Source organism: Callorhinchus milii, unplaced genomic scaffold (assembly GCF_018977255.1).
Source record: "Callorhinchus milii isolate IMCB2004 unplaced genomic scaffold, IMCB_Cmil_1.0 Scaffold1, whole genome shotgun sequence".
Taxonomy (NCBI): domain Eukaryota; kingdom Metazoa; phylum Chordata; class Chondrichthyes; order Chimaeriformes; family Callorhinchidae; genus Callorhinchus; species Callorhinchus milii.
The window spans coordinates 111,214,719-111,230,769 of NW_024704742.1; the positions used below are offsets into that span (position 1 = coordinate 111,214,719).

Here is a 16,051-nt window from a genome sequence, read left to right on the forward strand (position 1 = left end):
AACTCAAAAGAAAAATGTTTGAAGCTTAACTGGGAAAGTTTTACTTCGATCAAACATTTGCAAAAATCTGAATTTAGACCAGATTTCACTCTCAGTTAACAGCCACATGAAAGGATTGAACAGACATACAACTAACCAATCAACTTATTAACTTATTAGGTCAAACCTGTCTTCGACAACTTCTCAGGGACTGAGCCAAAGTGGCCTCTGTATAAGGGTGGCCAACAGTTTGTTTGTCGAACCGAGCTGTTGCTGAATGGAGGTGGTTGCTTGAACAGGTTTGACTGTACTTACAAATTAGACAAATATGTCTGAGGTGATTTGACTTAGTGACTAGTTTACTTTAACTTTCTAGTGAAAAGACTGCTAGCGTGATTCAGTCAAGTGTGAGTAAAGTAGAATGAAAAGAAATTATAAGAAGACTGTCCTAATTTATGAATGCAAACATTTTACCTTCATTCTGATTCCTTCTTCAAGTACAATAAAGCCTTGTGTCGGAGTCAGATCCAATGAGGGGTCTGAGCCATTCAAACTTGTGATAAGGTACTGAACAGTGACTACTCCAAATGTCCCCTGCGGTGGGAACCGCATAATGTGAAGTGTTGCAACGCTCTCTGACAAGCCGAGGGCTGTAGGCTCCTTAAGATAAAAGTGCTCACTGTTGTTAAACGAGAGGATACCATGGCCATCATCACTGGCAAAGATGATCACTGTGGCTGTAACAGCAAAAGACAATCGACATAAACTTAAACAGAATACTGTGAGAAACTCCCTTCTTTTTTTTTTGAATAGTGGCATCCCATAGGATCTTTAACATCCACCTGAACAGATAAAATGGGACCTCGGTTTAACATGTCATGCGAAGGACAGTACGTCTGACAAGGCAGTGTGTCCCCAGCATTCTACTGGAGCATCAGCATAAATTCTGATCTTAAAATCCTAACATGGGACTTGAACACTCAAATCTTCTGATTCAAGGTGAAAAGGCTACCAATATAGTCAGCCTGATACTGAGATAGGTGCCTCTCAAGATCAAGATGAAAAAAGTGATACCTTTCTTCACACAAATACTGGGGATAATAGGAAATGCATTACCCTAGACACATAGTAACAATTGAGATATTTGAATAGGAGATATAGAAGTAAGGGAATTAACAGTTAATAATGATCCTTGCATTAGCATTTGATATGGATAGAATGTGGAAAAAGACAAGGAAACTAGATCAAAAGATCTGTCATGACCTAAAAACTTGCTTAATGAACCAAATAGCTGGCTTCTGTTTCCACGTTCCTTGGAGCTAAAACAAATTAAAAACAAGAACTACCTCAGTATTTCGACTGTGATCAACGGCTCATTTCACTCATTAATTATTATTACAGTGATTCTCTCGATAATATTATAGTGGCTTTTATTTGTGTGCATTAAACATATTTATTAACAATTAATAGATCTCAGTATAATAATAATAATCCTTGCATTTTGATATAGCGCTTTTCACGTTGGGAGGACGTCCCAAAGCGCTTCACAGAACACACTGTAAAGTGAATTGACTGTATATTTGTGGGCGAACGCGGCAGCCAATTGTGCACAGCAATGTCCCACAAACAATTGTAGATTGAAAATGACCAATTTATTATTGTTTTTGGAGGGATTATTATTAGGCGTGTGGAGTAAGGAAACTTGCCCAAGGTTTCGTCCTGCCTGGAATTGAACTCAGGTCTCTCGCTTGCAAAGCGACTGCTCTAACCACTGAGCTACAGGACTCCCAGTAATATTTTGTGGCTGAAATAATACTGACCACTGGTATCTCTTTCCAAGCTAAAGTCAGCCAGCATATTACATTGCATCTAATAACTTAATATAAAACACTTGCATCTTTTCAAGGTGCTTTAGCTACACTAGCCAGTAAAATAAAACTATCAGTCAGCAAACTATCTTCTAAATAATGGCCATGGAATTGTGCTTCCCTTGCCAGCACAAACCCAGTAGATTAGAACTGCTTGTATTATTTGAGCACATTTTGTGTTATTATAGTGCAAAATTAATGTTGTGGTTCGTTAAGTCAAGCAGTACCCTTTATGGATTTTTACAGCATTCCTTTATATTCTGACAAAGACAAATGTTGCTATTATACAATTAGAAAAAAAGATTTATATGACTAATAGAAGAGCTAAACATTTTTAATAAGTTAAATATTTTTCTAAGAATAGATTTCTATGAGGAAATTATTGTTTTCTTTGCCTCTCTCAATTTCAAATATGCCCAAGGAATAGCGTTTGCAGAAAGATTAGATTTATGTCTCAATGAAATCAGGAAAAGGATAATTCTTCTCTTTTCGGCAAAATTTACCAATCTTTTGGGATATCTGTTCATAACAGGAAATATCATTAAAAATGTACAGAATAGCAGATTGGTAACTTCAAAGAGAATAAAACCACATGCTAAATCAATAATGCCATCAAGTCAGCATCACTACGACTTGGAATATATAGGCATAAATGTAGCTTCTTACCTGTGGTTTTCTCCCCTAGCTCCAGCCCAAAGGATGGACTTGCAATAATCATTTGGAAATGCTCGTCTCCTTCAGGAACATCATCATCTAAGATGGTAATCTGAATGTATTTGTATCTTTCCCCATCACCAAAAACAACAGTCTGCAAACCCAAGAAAACTAGATTAACCTGAACCTGTACGAAGATCATCTGTATGTCTTGACAGAACAGGTCCACTCATATTTCTGGTCCTGTTGACCAATGATTAAAATCAACATCTCAGTAACAAGTAAAGTTTTTAAACAGGTTTTAAAAATACATTTCAAAATATTAGATCAACTGTACATTTTGCATACACGTAACTTGCTGATATAACATTTGGACGTTGCAATGATATTCTTACCATTGGTGTCACACTGAAATCCAGGCCAAGTTGAGCTTCAAGATTTTGGGGGTAGAGAAACAATGACACATTTCCATAGGTGCCTCTATCTCGATACATGACTAAAGTCAGGTTGTTAGTCGTCTCATTCACCTCAAAACTTGAAGACAAAGAATAATGAAGAATTCAATTGTAGGACAGTAAAGCTTAAATCATAAAAATACATTAGTTTAGGCACATTCAAATATATAACCTGGATCCTTACAACTAAAATAACTCCAATTAAAAATAGGCTGGGGTCCACAAAAGGAGCAGAGTGATGACAAGCTGACTTCAAGTATCTAGTTGATGAAGTCAAGCAAAGCCCTTCACATACTCCAGTAGAAAATGTTTTGGGATCATCTCACTTGAGGCTTTATCCATTCAGTAAAAATTCTCTGAGTTCCCAAGTGACTATGTGTTTGTCTATAAGTACACAGTCACTTCACAATAAAATCCCGTGAAAAGCATTGAGACGTCTTGTTGACGTGATAAGGAGTTATACCAAAATTCAAGGATTATTATTATTATTATAAGTAGTGATGCCAACACCTGTACAATTCATTTAGATATTCAGAAGTCATTTAATAAAGTTCCACACGGAGTCTATTGTGCTGTGGTTACGCCATGTCATATGCAACATAAATTGAATTAAGCCACATGATGCTGGAGTCCTACACTTTTGATGCTGCCAGTAATTGTAGCGCCTAGGGAAGCTTTGTCCCTCTGAAGTATAAGCACAAGTGTCTATCTACCTGGGCTCCACAATTCTAGGGCTCCTCTGAAAGATCTTGGACTGTTAAATGTAACCTCAACCAACTCGTTAACAACATTAAAAATGTAAGACAAGATTTTCGTTGCTTAGCCACACATGCACAGAATTCTGATAATCAGTAATTATTGTAATATTTTAATAGTCCGAGGCAATGTCATTAGGAATTAAGAATATAAATCAGCCTTCTCACTCCACATTGGAAGCAAAATCACTTAACTTCCAGCAGTACAAGCACACCATGACAGAAAACACTTTGCCTCGGGAAATAAAATGAGTAAATTACAGTGCCCGATACGAGTTCCTTCCACCTGATCCACAGAAAGGGCAGGCTTTCATGTGATCATGTTATCTTTCAAGTCTTTTTAAATCCCATCTTCAATCACTGGAGCCAATTAGCAGGTCTCCAAACGGTCTACAGACTGAACTTTGAAGCAAAATCGGTTCACTCATTAACTGTGATGCTTGCTCCAAAGCCTTACTGTGATGACCAAACAGCAATTCAAAGCTCTTCTTTGAAGAATTACAGATAGTATTAGAGAATACACCTTCAAAGTAACAAACAAACTGCACCTTTATTAAATAACATACATGTTGTTTATATTTATATTCTATATAAATAATATATATTTATATATCTTATTGTAATTTATATTTATATGTTGTTTATATTTATATTCATGATAAAACACTTACTCAATACTTTGCCATTGAATAACTCCTTTCACACCATCATTAGCATCAATGGTTACTTGAGAAACCAGACCTTCGGCATCTAGAAATTAAAAGCAAACTATACTCATTATGTAATAGATGAATTTAGAACCTAACTAAAATGTGGGTAACCTTAAGGCTTTATTGAAACACAGCATACATTGGGCCATGCTGGTTTGCATATTAATTACCTGCAAGTCTGAATCGGATTGGTTCTAGTACGTAAAGGAGAATGCAAGGAAAGAAGGAAAAAGTAAAAGAAATGTTTTTAAACATAGTAGTCAAAGAAGAATATTCTACACCCATAAATGTTCAGGGTAAAACTTAAGATTGATTTAGAAGGGTGATAGTAGTCAGAATATTGAACAGAAACTAGTTGAATATATAATAGGTGGGCTGTAGGGAAGTCCGCCTGACGTGAAAGGCGCTATACAAATGTAATTTGTTGTTGTTGTATTTCTTGGTATGAAATCAAGTGGGCTAAAGTACCTCCTTCAAAACCAAACTTCTCTTGTGATGTTGTGAAAAAGTCTTGATCAATAATTTTTGAATAAAAATTTCCTAATTTTTTACACAATATTATACAAAATTCTACACAAAATTAGTTAGCATTCGAGAATACAATTTCAAAGTGACAAACTGTACCAGTAATTAATAATTACCAGCAAATTATATTTACCTGCTGTACAGAATATCTAGCAGACTCTAAATTATGTATCTTATTGTAATTATTTGTTGATTAATGGAATGTATTTATCATCTGCAACCTGCTTAATAGAAATATTAATAATATATATATTATATTGATGACATAGCTCAGATCAATAACCAGTGATAGTATGATAAAATCTTTATTGTAAAGTGTGATATTTTAATGACTATTTTCCTCAATTTATCCCTACTTCTTCAAACACCTTATTTGGGGGTATTAGGCATGTGACCCCGAAAACATTCATAAAACACCAAAATCAGGTTTTAGTAAAGAGCTGATCAAATAATCCAATGGCTTCACAAGTTTTTTTGCTTTAGATAAAAATTTTCATGGCAAAAATTGGAGAGATTCACATCCTAAAATAGATAGCTTTAGAATGTAGTACTACCCTCTTATCTATTTAAGGTTCTTTTTCTTCCTCTCAAATTAAGAGAAGAAAAGTGAATTAATGAGTAAGAGTAATGAAACGAATAATTAAAGAGTAATGAGTAACATTGAACATTCCTCTTTCAACAAAAACACACTTTTGCACAGACAATTCCATCGGGTAACCACAACAAACTGGATTCACTAATGCTGTATTTAAAACTATACTTTTGTCAGAGAGCTGCAATAATGTTGGCACCAATTCATCATCAAATATACAATAAAAATCAGATTTGAACCCACAGCTTGGACTCCAGTACTTCCTCCCCACAATGATTCATTGCCAAATAAATAGGACTTCTGGTTTACAGGGTTTATTTTTTAGCATTTTTTGAGTTACTTTTAATGGAAGATTCAGACACACCTGCACACACGGAGGGAGAGAGGTGCTCTCAAGCTTGCAAAGTGTGCGACAGGACAAGTAACCATTTAGGGGATTTTGAGGTATTTATTGGATAAACACCGATTTTTTTTGCAAGTTATTTGCCTTATGTTATGGGCCTGTTTTATCAGGGGGTTTTGAAAATCAGAAGCTCTCAATATAAACGAGGTATAAGATTAGGTATAAACAACATCACAGGAACAAACTCAGTATGGTTAAAATGGCCATTGTATAATTGTCCAATGGAGACCTAGATGATTGATATCCTACAAATACAGGTGCTCTGTAACTCAACGGTTAGACCACTCGCCTCGCAAGCAAGATTCCTGGGTTTAATTCCCAGCAGGGCAAACCCTTGGGCAAGTTTCTTTACTCCACATGCCTGATAATAAACCTTCAAGAAAAATAAACAATAATAAATTGGTCACTTCAATCCACAACTGTTTGTCGGTCACTGCTGTGCGCAAGTGGCTGCCGCAGTTCGCCCACAAATATACAGTCAATACACTTTACAGTATATTCTGTGAAGCGCTTTGAGACGTCCAGAAGGGATGAAAAAGCGCTATACCAAATGCAAGGATTATAAATACATAGCATGATTCACATGCAGCAAGCTGCCAATCTTAGTCCCATCATAGGGTGTGATGTTGATGTGATAAGTTAGTTTCGCATGGCATAAAAGGGGCAGAATCAGAAGACAATTCTCGTAGACTTCATAACACCATTAGTTACAAAGTGGCATTGGCAGTTGTCATAATAATAATAATAATCCTTGTATTTGATATAGTGCTTTTCACGTCTTTTCGACCTCTCAAAGCGCTTCACAGAATATGCTGTAAAGTGAATTGACTGTATATTTGTGAGCAAAACGCGGCAGCCAGTTGCGCACAGCAGTATCCCACAAACAGTCGTGGATTAAAAATGACCAATTTATTATTGTTTTTTTTTGGAGGGATTATTATTAGGCGTGTGGAGTAAGGAAACTTGCCCAAGGTTTCGCCCTGCCTGGAATTGAACTCGGGTGTCTCGCTTGCAAGGCGATTGCTCTAACCACTGAGCTGCAGGACTCCACAATAGATTACCTACTCACTTTTCAGCTCCCAAAACAGAGTTTAAAATTAAAAGAATTGGATATAATATTAAATATATAATTCAGCCCTGATGAACCAATATAAACATAGATGGATACAAAACACAATGTACACACCCAGTCTGGGAGGGAGTGAAGTTGACTGCGGTAGGATGAGCTCCACTGATGTCAGATTGACGAGGAAAAACTCCTGCAGTTCAGGAATATCATCCTGAAAAAACACACTTTAGTAAAACTTTAATAAATCTATAAACCTAGTACAATTAAATATAAGTAACTACTTATTTGGTGTAAGGTCTGGTATGTCCTAAAATTATATAATGATATACTATAGCACACCGCTTATAAAAAAAACAAAGAATTGTTGAAAAAAAAACTTGTTATGCAGCAGTGTTGAGCGATATTCTTTATGACTGTAAAGAACAATCAACAGAAATAGTAGGAATTTAGCATCACAATGGCTTAACAACACTGTCACAATAAAATGGTATGGAAAATACATTGGAAAAATAATTGGTGCAAATTATTTAAAATGAAAACTACCTGGCAGTAGTATTTAAAGTTTAAAAGTTTAAGGTTTCATAGCTGATAGTCATAAATTGCTCAGGTTTTTCTGTTGTCGTTTAATATGCTGCATGTATTCAATTCTTTACTGAATACTAAGTATACTATCGGCTTGAAATTCCATCTCGACTTAGCTTATAAATCTAACTTATAAAACAATGAGGTGCATTAGATAGAACATCACTTCTACTGTATTCCTATAGTTGAATCAATTTTATTACATGAACGAATCTTTCATGCCATCATGAATTATACATAACATTCAGCGATGCAGTCTTATATTGAAGACATAATTCCTCTATTAAGTCCAAATTTCTTTACTGTATTACTACAGCACAAAATATATCTGAGTATGTTCTATTTGGAATTACTGGAAGCTCAAGACTCTCCAAATGCACTAAACCTAGTCAATAAATAGATTTGATAATACAGAATTGATGGTAGCCCAGAAACCAAGCTCTCCATATATATGAAGTAAGAAAAAAAACAGGTTGGAGACATTTTTACCTCTAAAATAGTGATGTTTATGGCAATAGTGGTTTCTCCCTCTTCAAGAATCGCAAACCCAGACACAGGCAGAAAATCAAGACCAGGTTCAGCCAATGACCCCTCAGTTAGATTTAGAGATATCAAAGACCCCTTCACGGTTTCATAAGTAATGTTAATAGCTCCTGGTTCACAAACAAAAACATCATATTTAACAAGGAAACAGTGTAAAATTTATCATCATTGGGTTAAGATCTTAAAAATAATAATACCTGCCTTTAAACATGTTTGTATCTTTTAATGGGTTAATATAAAAATTAAAACCATTGCCAAACTGTGTTGCTCCAACTACAAAGACAACTCCACAGCCTTGCTTTATACTTCATCTGCACTCTTATGAATAGTGAATTGCACTCAAGCCTAATTAATTATAAATAAAAAAACACATCATGTTATAACACACAATGTTGTATCAACGAGTATCAACTCGTATGTTAGTGTTAGCATTTGAAGACATCAAGGCCAGAGATCTTATGTCCTGAGCCCCCAGAGGAACACTTTTTCAATCCCATTATTTTATAGAATGGCACTATTTTGTAGAATGGTACCAAACAATATTAGTCCGATCATTAAAATAGTTGAACCGAGTCCTTATTCTATCAGCTGATAGATTGTTTTTAGCTTGTCTCTCGACAGTTACATAGTTTTCAAGCTTAAAACAATTACTGCCATTTATTTATGCATGCTATAGTAGTTGACTACACAAGCACTTCGTATAAAGCTGAAATGTTGTTTTGCAAATCTCACATTCATTGCAATAGATTACTGAAATTCACATCATGTAGAACAAACTAGAAGTCTAGTCACATTTCAAAAGTAGTGGCAATGTGTTACACAACAGTGATCTATATTGTGTTACCTAGAGATCCGAATTCTCTGCTGACAAATATCTGAATGGTTTTATTCCCTTCCTGACCTGAAACCATTCGGGAGGACGGAGCAAAATTCACTACCCCATGTGGTTCATCACTGGCTTCCACTGTTAGGACAGCTTCATATCCCTGGTCATCAATAACAGCAGCACCTGTTGAGGAAATACCTGCAAAAAAAAGGTTATTTTTAGCCACACACAACTTAAATTTTAGAACATGCATAATATATCTCTGATCCAAACAAAAGTAATTAAGTAAAATTGTAGAATATCCACCTGTAACTAGACACACATGATCATGTCAATTCATGATGGTTGCTCTACACTAATATCTCATTGGGTCAAGCGGTACAGGAACCACTGTCCTTAGTCAATTACACCTAATCTTGTCAGGATATGAAGCCTAACAATAGGATTTTGAAGAGTAGCAATGATGCCATCTGAAGCACAATGATATGATTTGAAGCACAATGATTTTGATATTCAAGTAACAAAATGTAAACAATATGTATTCCATTTTCAGTCCCAGGATTTTCTAATTAGGAAATGTATTACATATAATATAATATATATATAGACATAAATGGATTCATTAATTTAATCTCAACCATCAAAACTGAAAAACGACCAGTAGGTGGCGCAAGATGAACAGTTGTTAATGCATTTCCATGTTATTGGTAAATTATATCCACCATACAATACTGAGTCCTCTCAATTCAACATATTCAAGATTAAATGCTAACTTCAAACCCTTTATTGATCAAGACCATCATTTGTGTGTTTTTTCTTAAAGCTCACAATGAAGGAATTCACAGGATCTATTCTGATTTTGTAAATACATTGAGTAAAATGCAAGGCAACAGCTCAGTCTTAAATCAGCTAAATATCTCTGAAATGAATCTGAAGTTATTATATTCAAGGCAGAGTATTCATTCATGTCCAGGTTGTTTACTCTGCCTCCAGTATTTCATAGTTAGATTCAATGCTAAAGCACAGAACCCAAATAATACAGATGTACATAAGTTTAAGGATGGAAATCGTTGAACTATGAGAGGCTCTAAGAAAGGCTAAGTGGGCAGAAGCAGTAGAAAATAAGACTAACATAAGAAAAATGAATTTCCTTTAAGAGTATTTGAAAGGAAGTGGAATGTACAATGAGAGAAAAGAGAAACAGCAATACCACAAATCGGTAGACAAAGCAAAATCTAGCTCAAGGTCAAGTAAAAATAACCCTTAAACAGCTATTTATTTTGTGCGTTATTTCTTTGCAACACGAGAAATCATACATTTTGCATAAGTCGCACGGTGATGCCCAGCTCATCGTATTTTTGTGAACAATGCTATCGAAATATTGGGAGGAATTGTGCCTATGCAAACTCTCTGCTTGTCGGGACTCCCCAACTCCTGCCTCCACAGGCTGCAGATCATCCAGAACTCTGCAGCCCGTGTTCTCTTACGCACAAGGCTCCGGGACCCTATCACACCGATGCACAACCAACTCCACTGACTCCCCATCACTCTTAGGACTCAGTTCAAGATCCTGGTCCTCACCTTCAAAGCTCTTCACAGCCTTGCTTCTCCCTACCTCTGTGACCTCCTAATGTCCTAACAACCTTTCTGCTCCCTCCGCTCAGTGTTATCCGGCCTGCTTCGGGTCCCCCACCATGCCTGCCCCACCATTTGCGGGAGGCCTTCAGCCTCTCTGCCCCCCAACTCTGGAACATCCATCCCACAGTCCCTCTGCCTCGCCTCCTCCTTTGTCTCCTTCAAAATCCATCTCAAGACCCTCCTCTTCAACCGCGCCTTCAGTCCTTTCGCTACCCTCCCTACCCTCCAACCCTTCTGATCCCAACCACCAGCTCGGGTGCGGATCTCTGACTGTCCACCACCTTGGGACGTCGTCCTGACCTCAAAGGTTCTATACAAATGTAATTGGTTGTTGAATATCAGGTAACTTTCTCCTAACCTTATGCCCAGTTCTATTTAGTAGTGTGAATGGGAAAAGTAACTTCCAAAGAATTGGATAGGTCTGACATCATCACAGCAATTACCCACTGACTATCCCTTGCTCCACACTTGCCCAGACCCTCACCGTGTCTCATTGTACTGACTCTGACTAGTTATTTTATGGGGTCAGATGCAACTGAGAGATCCAAAATATCAAGGGTCGAGGATTGCTTGGTCCTGGGACATTCAGCCTCTTTCTTTGAGATGATTGTAAAAGTACATCTGTCTTTGTGGGCAAATGTATAATCTAAATAGTGTAAGAACCCTGGGGTAATACTATTAAAATCCAAGATTCAAAGATAAGCATCGATAGCCACTTAGCAGCTAATGATAATTTATTACTCAAATAATGAGAATTACTAGCAACTAGCTAGTCCATGGGATCACTCCATTTAATTAGCTGTCTACCAAGACAACATATGGTGGTACAAAGGTTCAAGGGTGAGTTAGTATTTATCATTCTGTATTCAGACAATGTGATTATTCCTCACTGCAATTAAGTAATATGTTTTCAATTAGTTGATCCTACAACCGCAGCCACAGAAATACTCTATATAATGATGTGTAATGTTACCTTGCGTTCTGACATTTGATAGGATAATTCTGTATTCTTCCTTTTCTTCAGGAATATGATCATCAACTAAACGCACTAAGAATGATGCGTTTAGAACACCCTGTGAAGTGGTAGAGTGGAAGATTAGAATTAAGAATAGATTTCACCGTGCCATGACAAAAACAGCCAGAATATTAGAAAAACTGTGAAATGAAAATCAGAAGTACAATGATGATCACACTATATTCAGGAAAAGGTTTCTTTTCAGGAAACATAATAATAATCCTTGTATTTGATATAGCACCTTATCAAGTCTTTGAGACGTCTCAAAGAGCTTCACAGAATATACTGTAAAGTGAATTGACTGTATTTTGTGGGTGTAACACTGCAGTCAATTGCACACAGCAGTATCCCACAATCAGTTGTGGATTGAGTGACCAATTTTTTTTATATATAACTGAACTGTATATCTTTTTAAATGATGGGGATTTTATAGTTGTTCATATAGCATCTTTATTATTTTTGTTGTTAGAGACTGAATTAGCTCCAAAACTGTCTACAACCTGAACCCAATGTGCAGAATCACCTCAAATGTTTCAGCCTCTGGCTTTAGTCTGGCATTGCTTCAGCCACTGGGTAACTCCACTTTATATCTGTAAAATGAAACTTTAGCTAACAGCAGCTCTAGAAAATATTGTGCTTCCTGGGTTGAATAATTATCTTTTTAAATTTTACATGATTTCTTATTTATGCTATGTTTTAATCTAAACATATGCACTTTTTGAACTTTGTAAAGGCAGCGCTTGCAGAGGGTTTGAGAACAGTAAGCAGGAAACAATCTTTTTGTGGATAAGTATGTAGGCTCCCTTCTCCATTGGTCCCTGGAAATATTTTAACTCATGGCTGCTACTAAGGAAATAACTCAACCGCTGCATTTTACAAGCGGCAGATTCCCTGATAAACACATCAGGGATCACTGCACTGAAACAACCAGGTCAAGCATTAATGTTCTAATTCCCCACTGGCCAGCCTTTGAAACCAATTCTCAGACAATTATGGACTGAACCTCTGAATTGTGGGGTTAAGGTTCAAAAAAGAGAGAATTCAGTGGAGGTTCAAGCTTGTTTCGATTTAAGTATAACATTAATAAGAAATAATGTAAAATTGAAAATCTAATAAACCTCAACCCAGGGAGCACAAGATTTTCTGCAGCTGCTGATAATTAAGTTATTTTTCTGCAGATATTTCTGAAAGAAAACCCTGTCCTGAATATAATTTGGTGATTGCTGTAGTTCGAGGAGAAAATTAGCAGCAGTTTAGTTCATTTCCTACACAAGACACAGGAGAAAAAACAATAACAACAACAAGATTACATTTGTATAGCGCCTTTCACGTCAGGAGGATGTCCCAAGGTGCTGGACAGTGTACAGCGTATCAAACTCGAGCATGGGTCAGGGGCGGAGAAGGGAGCGGAGGGGAAGGATGGGGGCCAATGGCATGTTGCCCATCCTTCCTCAAACTGCAATGGCGAGGAGATGCTGGACTTCTTCCAATCCAAAATCAAGGGGATACGTTCAGCCACCTCTGCCCTGTCCACCGACACCCCCACATCACCTCTCCCTAATGACCCACTCCCCACCCATCCCCCCTATACTCCTTCGACCCTATCTCCCTGCCCCCTCACCATGACTGTCCGCAAACTCAAACCCACCATCTGCTCCCTTGATCCCATCTCCACCTCTCTACTCATCTCCCAGCTCCACCTTCTGGCCCCTCTCGTGTTCGACGTCATCAACCTCTTCTTGTCTACCGGTTCAGTTCCCACCGCCCTAAAAACAGCCGTCATCATCCCCACCTTGAAAAATCGTTCCCTGTACCCATCCCTTCTCTCCAGACATTGCTGTGCGCAATTGGCTGCCGCGTTCGTCCACAAATATACAGTCAATTCACTTTACAGTGTGTTCTGTGAAGCGCTTTGGGACGTCCCCGACGTTAAAAGCGCTATATCAAATGCAAGGATTATTATTATTATATTATGGTCGAAGAGGAGAATCTTGAGCCAGGACTTGAAGGAGGCTAAGGAGGGGGCGAGGCGGAGTGACTGGGGGATGGAGTTCCAGAGGTTGGGGCCAAAGTGGCTGAAGCCTCTCCCACCAATGGTGGGTTGGGTGGGTCGGGGGACGTGGAGCAGGCCGGAGCTGGCTGAGTGGAGGGGGTTAGGAGGTTGCAGAGGAAGGGTGGGGCGAGGCCATGGAGAGCTTTGTAGGTGAGGAACAGGATCTTGAACTGGATCCTCTGAAGGATAGGGAGCCAATGGAGTTGGGCAAGAATGGGGGAGATGGGGTCACGGAGTTTGGTGCGGGAGAGGACACGGGTTGCAGAGTTCTGGATTATCTGCGGAGGGAGGAGTTGGGAAGGCCGACAAGCAGGGTGTTTGCATAGTCGAGCCTGGAAGTGATGAAGGCATGAACAAGAGTTTCAGCGGCCTGAGGGGTGAGGTAGTGGCGGACTCGGGAGATGTTACGGAGGTGAGGGAAGGCAGAGCGGGTCATGGCTTGAATGTGGGGAAGAAAAGACAGTTGAGGGTCGAACAAGACACCGAGGTTCCTGACTGACTTGGTGAGTTGTAGTGTGCAACCATGGAGGTTGATGCTGCCAGAGCCTGAGGTGCTGAGGCGCTGGCGTGAGCCAATCAGGAGGGCCTCAGTCTTGTTTACATTCAACTGTAGGAAATTTGCCCTCATCCAGGACTTGATGTCCGACAGGCAGTCTGTCAGGACAGCAGTGGTCCTAGAGGTGAGGGTGGAGGCAGAAAGATAGAGTTGGGTGTCATCCACATACATATGGAAGTTGACCCCATGTCTGTGGATGATGTCACCAAGGGGGAGCATGTAGATATTAAAGAGGAGAGGGCCAAGGACAGAGCCCTGGGGGACGCCTTACATGACAGTGCGGGGGCTGGAGGAGAAACCGTTAGAGGCAACAAAGTGGAGACGGTGAGAGAAATAGGAATTGAACCAGGCAGCACCGAAGCCGGATTGGAGGGGTTCAAAGAGGGAATGGCGAGAAAGAAAGGAGCAGAGCTGGGACGCAACGACTCGTTCCAGGACCTTGGAGAGGAATGGGAGGTTAGAGATGGGACAGCAATAATAATAATCCTTGCATTTGATATAGCGCTTTTCACGTCTTCTAGACGTCCCAAAGCGCTTCACAGAATATACTGTAAAGTGAATTGACTGTATATTTGGGGGCAAACGCGGCAGCCAATTGCGCACAGCAATGTCCCACAAACAGTCATGGATTGAAAATGAACAATTTATTATTTATTTTTTTTGGAGGGATTATTATTAGGCGTGTGGAGTAAGGAAACTTGCCCAAGGTTTCGCCCTGCCTGGAATTGAACTCAGGTCTTTCACCTGGTAGCTGGAGAGAAGGAATGGGTAGAGGGAACGTTTTTTCAAGATGGGGATGATGACGGCTGTTTTTAGGGGGCTGGGGACTGAACCGGTGGACAAGGAGAGGTTGATGACGTCGAACATGAGAGGGGCCAGAAGGTGGAGCTGGGAGACGAGGAGAGAGGTGGAGATGGGATCAAGGGAGCAGATAGTGTGTTTGAGTTTGCGGACAGTCATGGTGAGGGGGCAGGGAGATAGGGTCGAAGAAGTATAGGGGGGATGGGTGGGGAATGGGTCATTAGGGAGAGGTGATGTGGGGGTGCGGTGGACAGGGCAGAGGTAGCTGAACGTATCCCCTCGATTTTGGATTGGAAGAAGTCCAGCATCTCCTCGCAGTTGCAGTTTGAGGAGAGGATGGGCAAGGCGTGGGAAGGTGTACGGAGTAGCCGATTAGTGGTGTAAAAAAGAAACCTGGGGTTGTCCTATGCCTCCAGGAAAACCTTGGAGTATGAGGAGGATTTGGCGGAGGCAAGAGCACAGTCTTGGTGTGGTGAAGCCAAATCTGCCTATGGACTGTTTTTTTTGATTTGGTCTAGGCACGTTCGGCAGCTCGCACTTGTGCCTTGATGGAACGGAGATGGTTGGTATACCAGGGGGATTTACAGGAGTATGAGCCAGTTCGGGAGGTGAGGGGGCTAAGGGAGTCCAGAATGGAGAAAACGGCATTGTGGAGACAAGTGAGGAGGGGAGATCGGTCAGTGAGGGACAGAGGTGAAGGAGTTCAGATGACTTCAGGGCAGTGGACAGGAAGGAAATTTTTTCCATGGACGGTATGTGATGCTGGAGGGTTGAAAAAGGGGAAGGGGTACGGAGGTGTTGAGGGAGATGAAGTGGTGGTCCGAGATGGCTTTATCGATGATGGTGATGTCCGAGACGGTGAGGCCCCGGGTGATCACCAGGTCAAAGGGGTGGCCACGGTCATGGGTTGGGGAGTGGATGAGGGAGAGGCTAAGAGAAGAGAGAAGGGAGGACCAGTCAGCAGAGATCGACCAGGAGGGTGTGAAGTGGAGGTTGAAGTCGCCTAAGATTAGGAGGCATTCAGAGC

At 39.6% G+C, this 16,051-nt stretch overlaps 1 protein-coding gene across 1 annotated transcript in view; it reads right to left on the reverse strand.

Moving 5' to 3' along the window:
* Positions 1-16,051, reverse strand: part of adgrv1 (adhesion G protein-coupled receptor V1) — a 260,965-nt gene that overhangs the window by 186,626 nt on the left and 58,288 nt on the right. Inside the window, 8 exon segments of the mRNA XM_042346991.1 lie at positions 454-716; positions 2,514-2,655; positions 2,897-3,035; positions 4,383-4,461; positions 7,128-7,221; positions 8,082-8,245; positions 8,980-9,159; positions 11,573-11,672. Of these exon segments, the coding sequence (XP_042202925.1) occupies positions 454-716; positions 2,514-2,655; positions 2,897-3,035; positions 4,383-4,461; positions 7,128-7,221; positions 8,082-8,245; positions 8,980-9,159; positions 11,573-11,672 (1,161 nt within the window).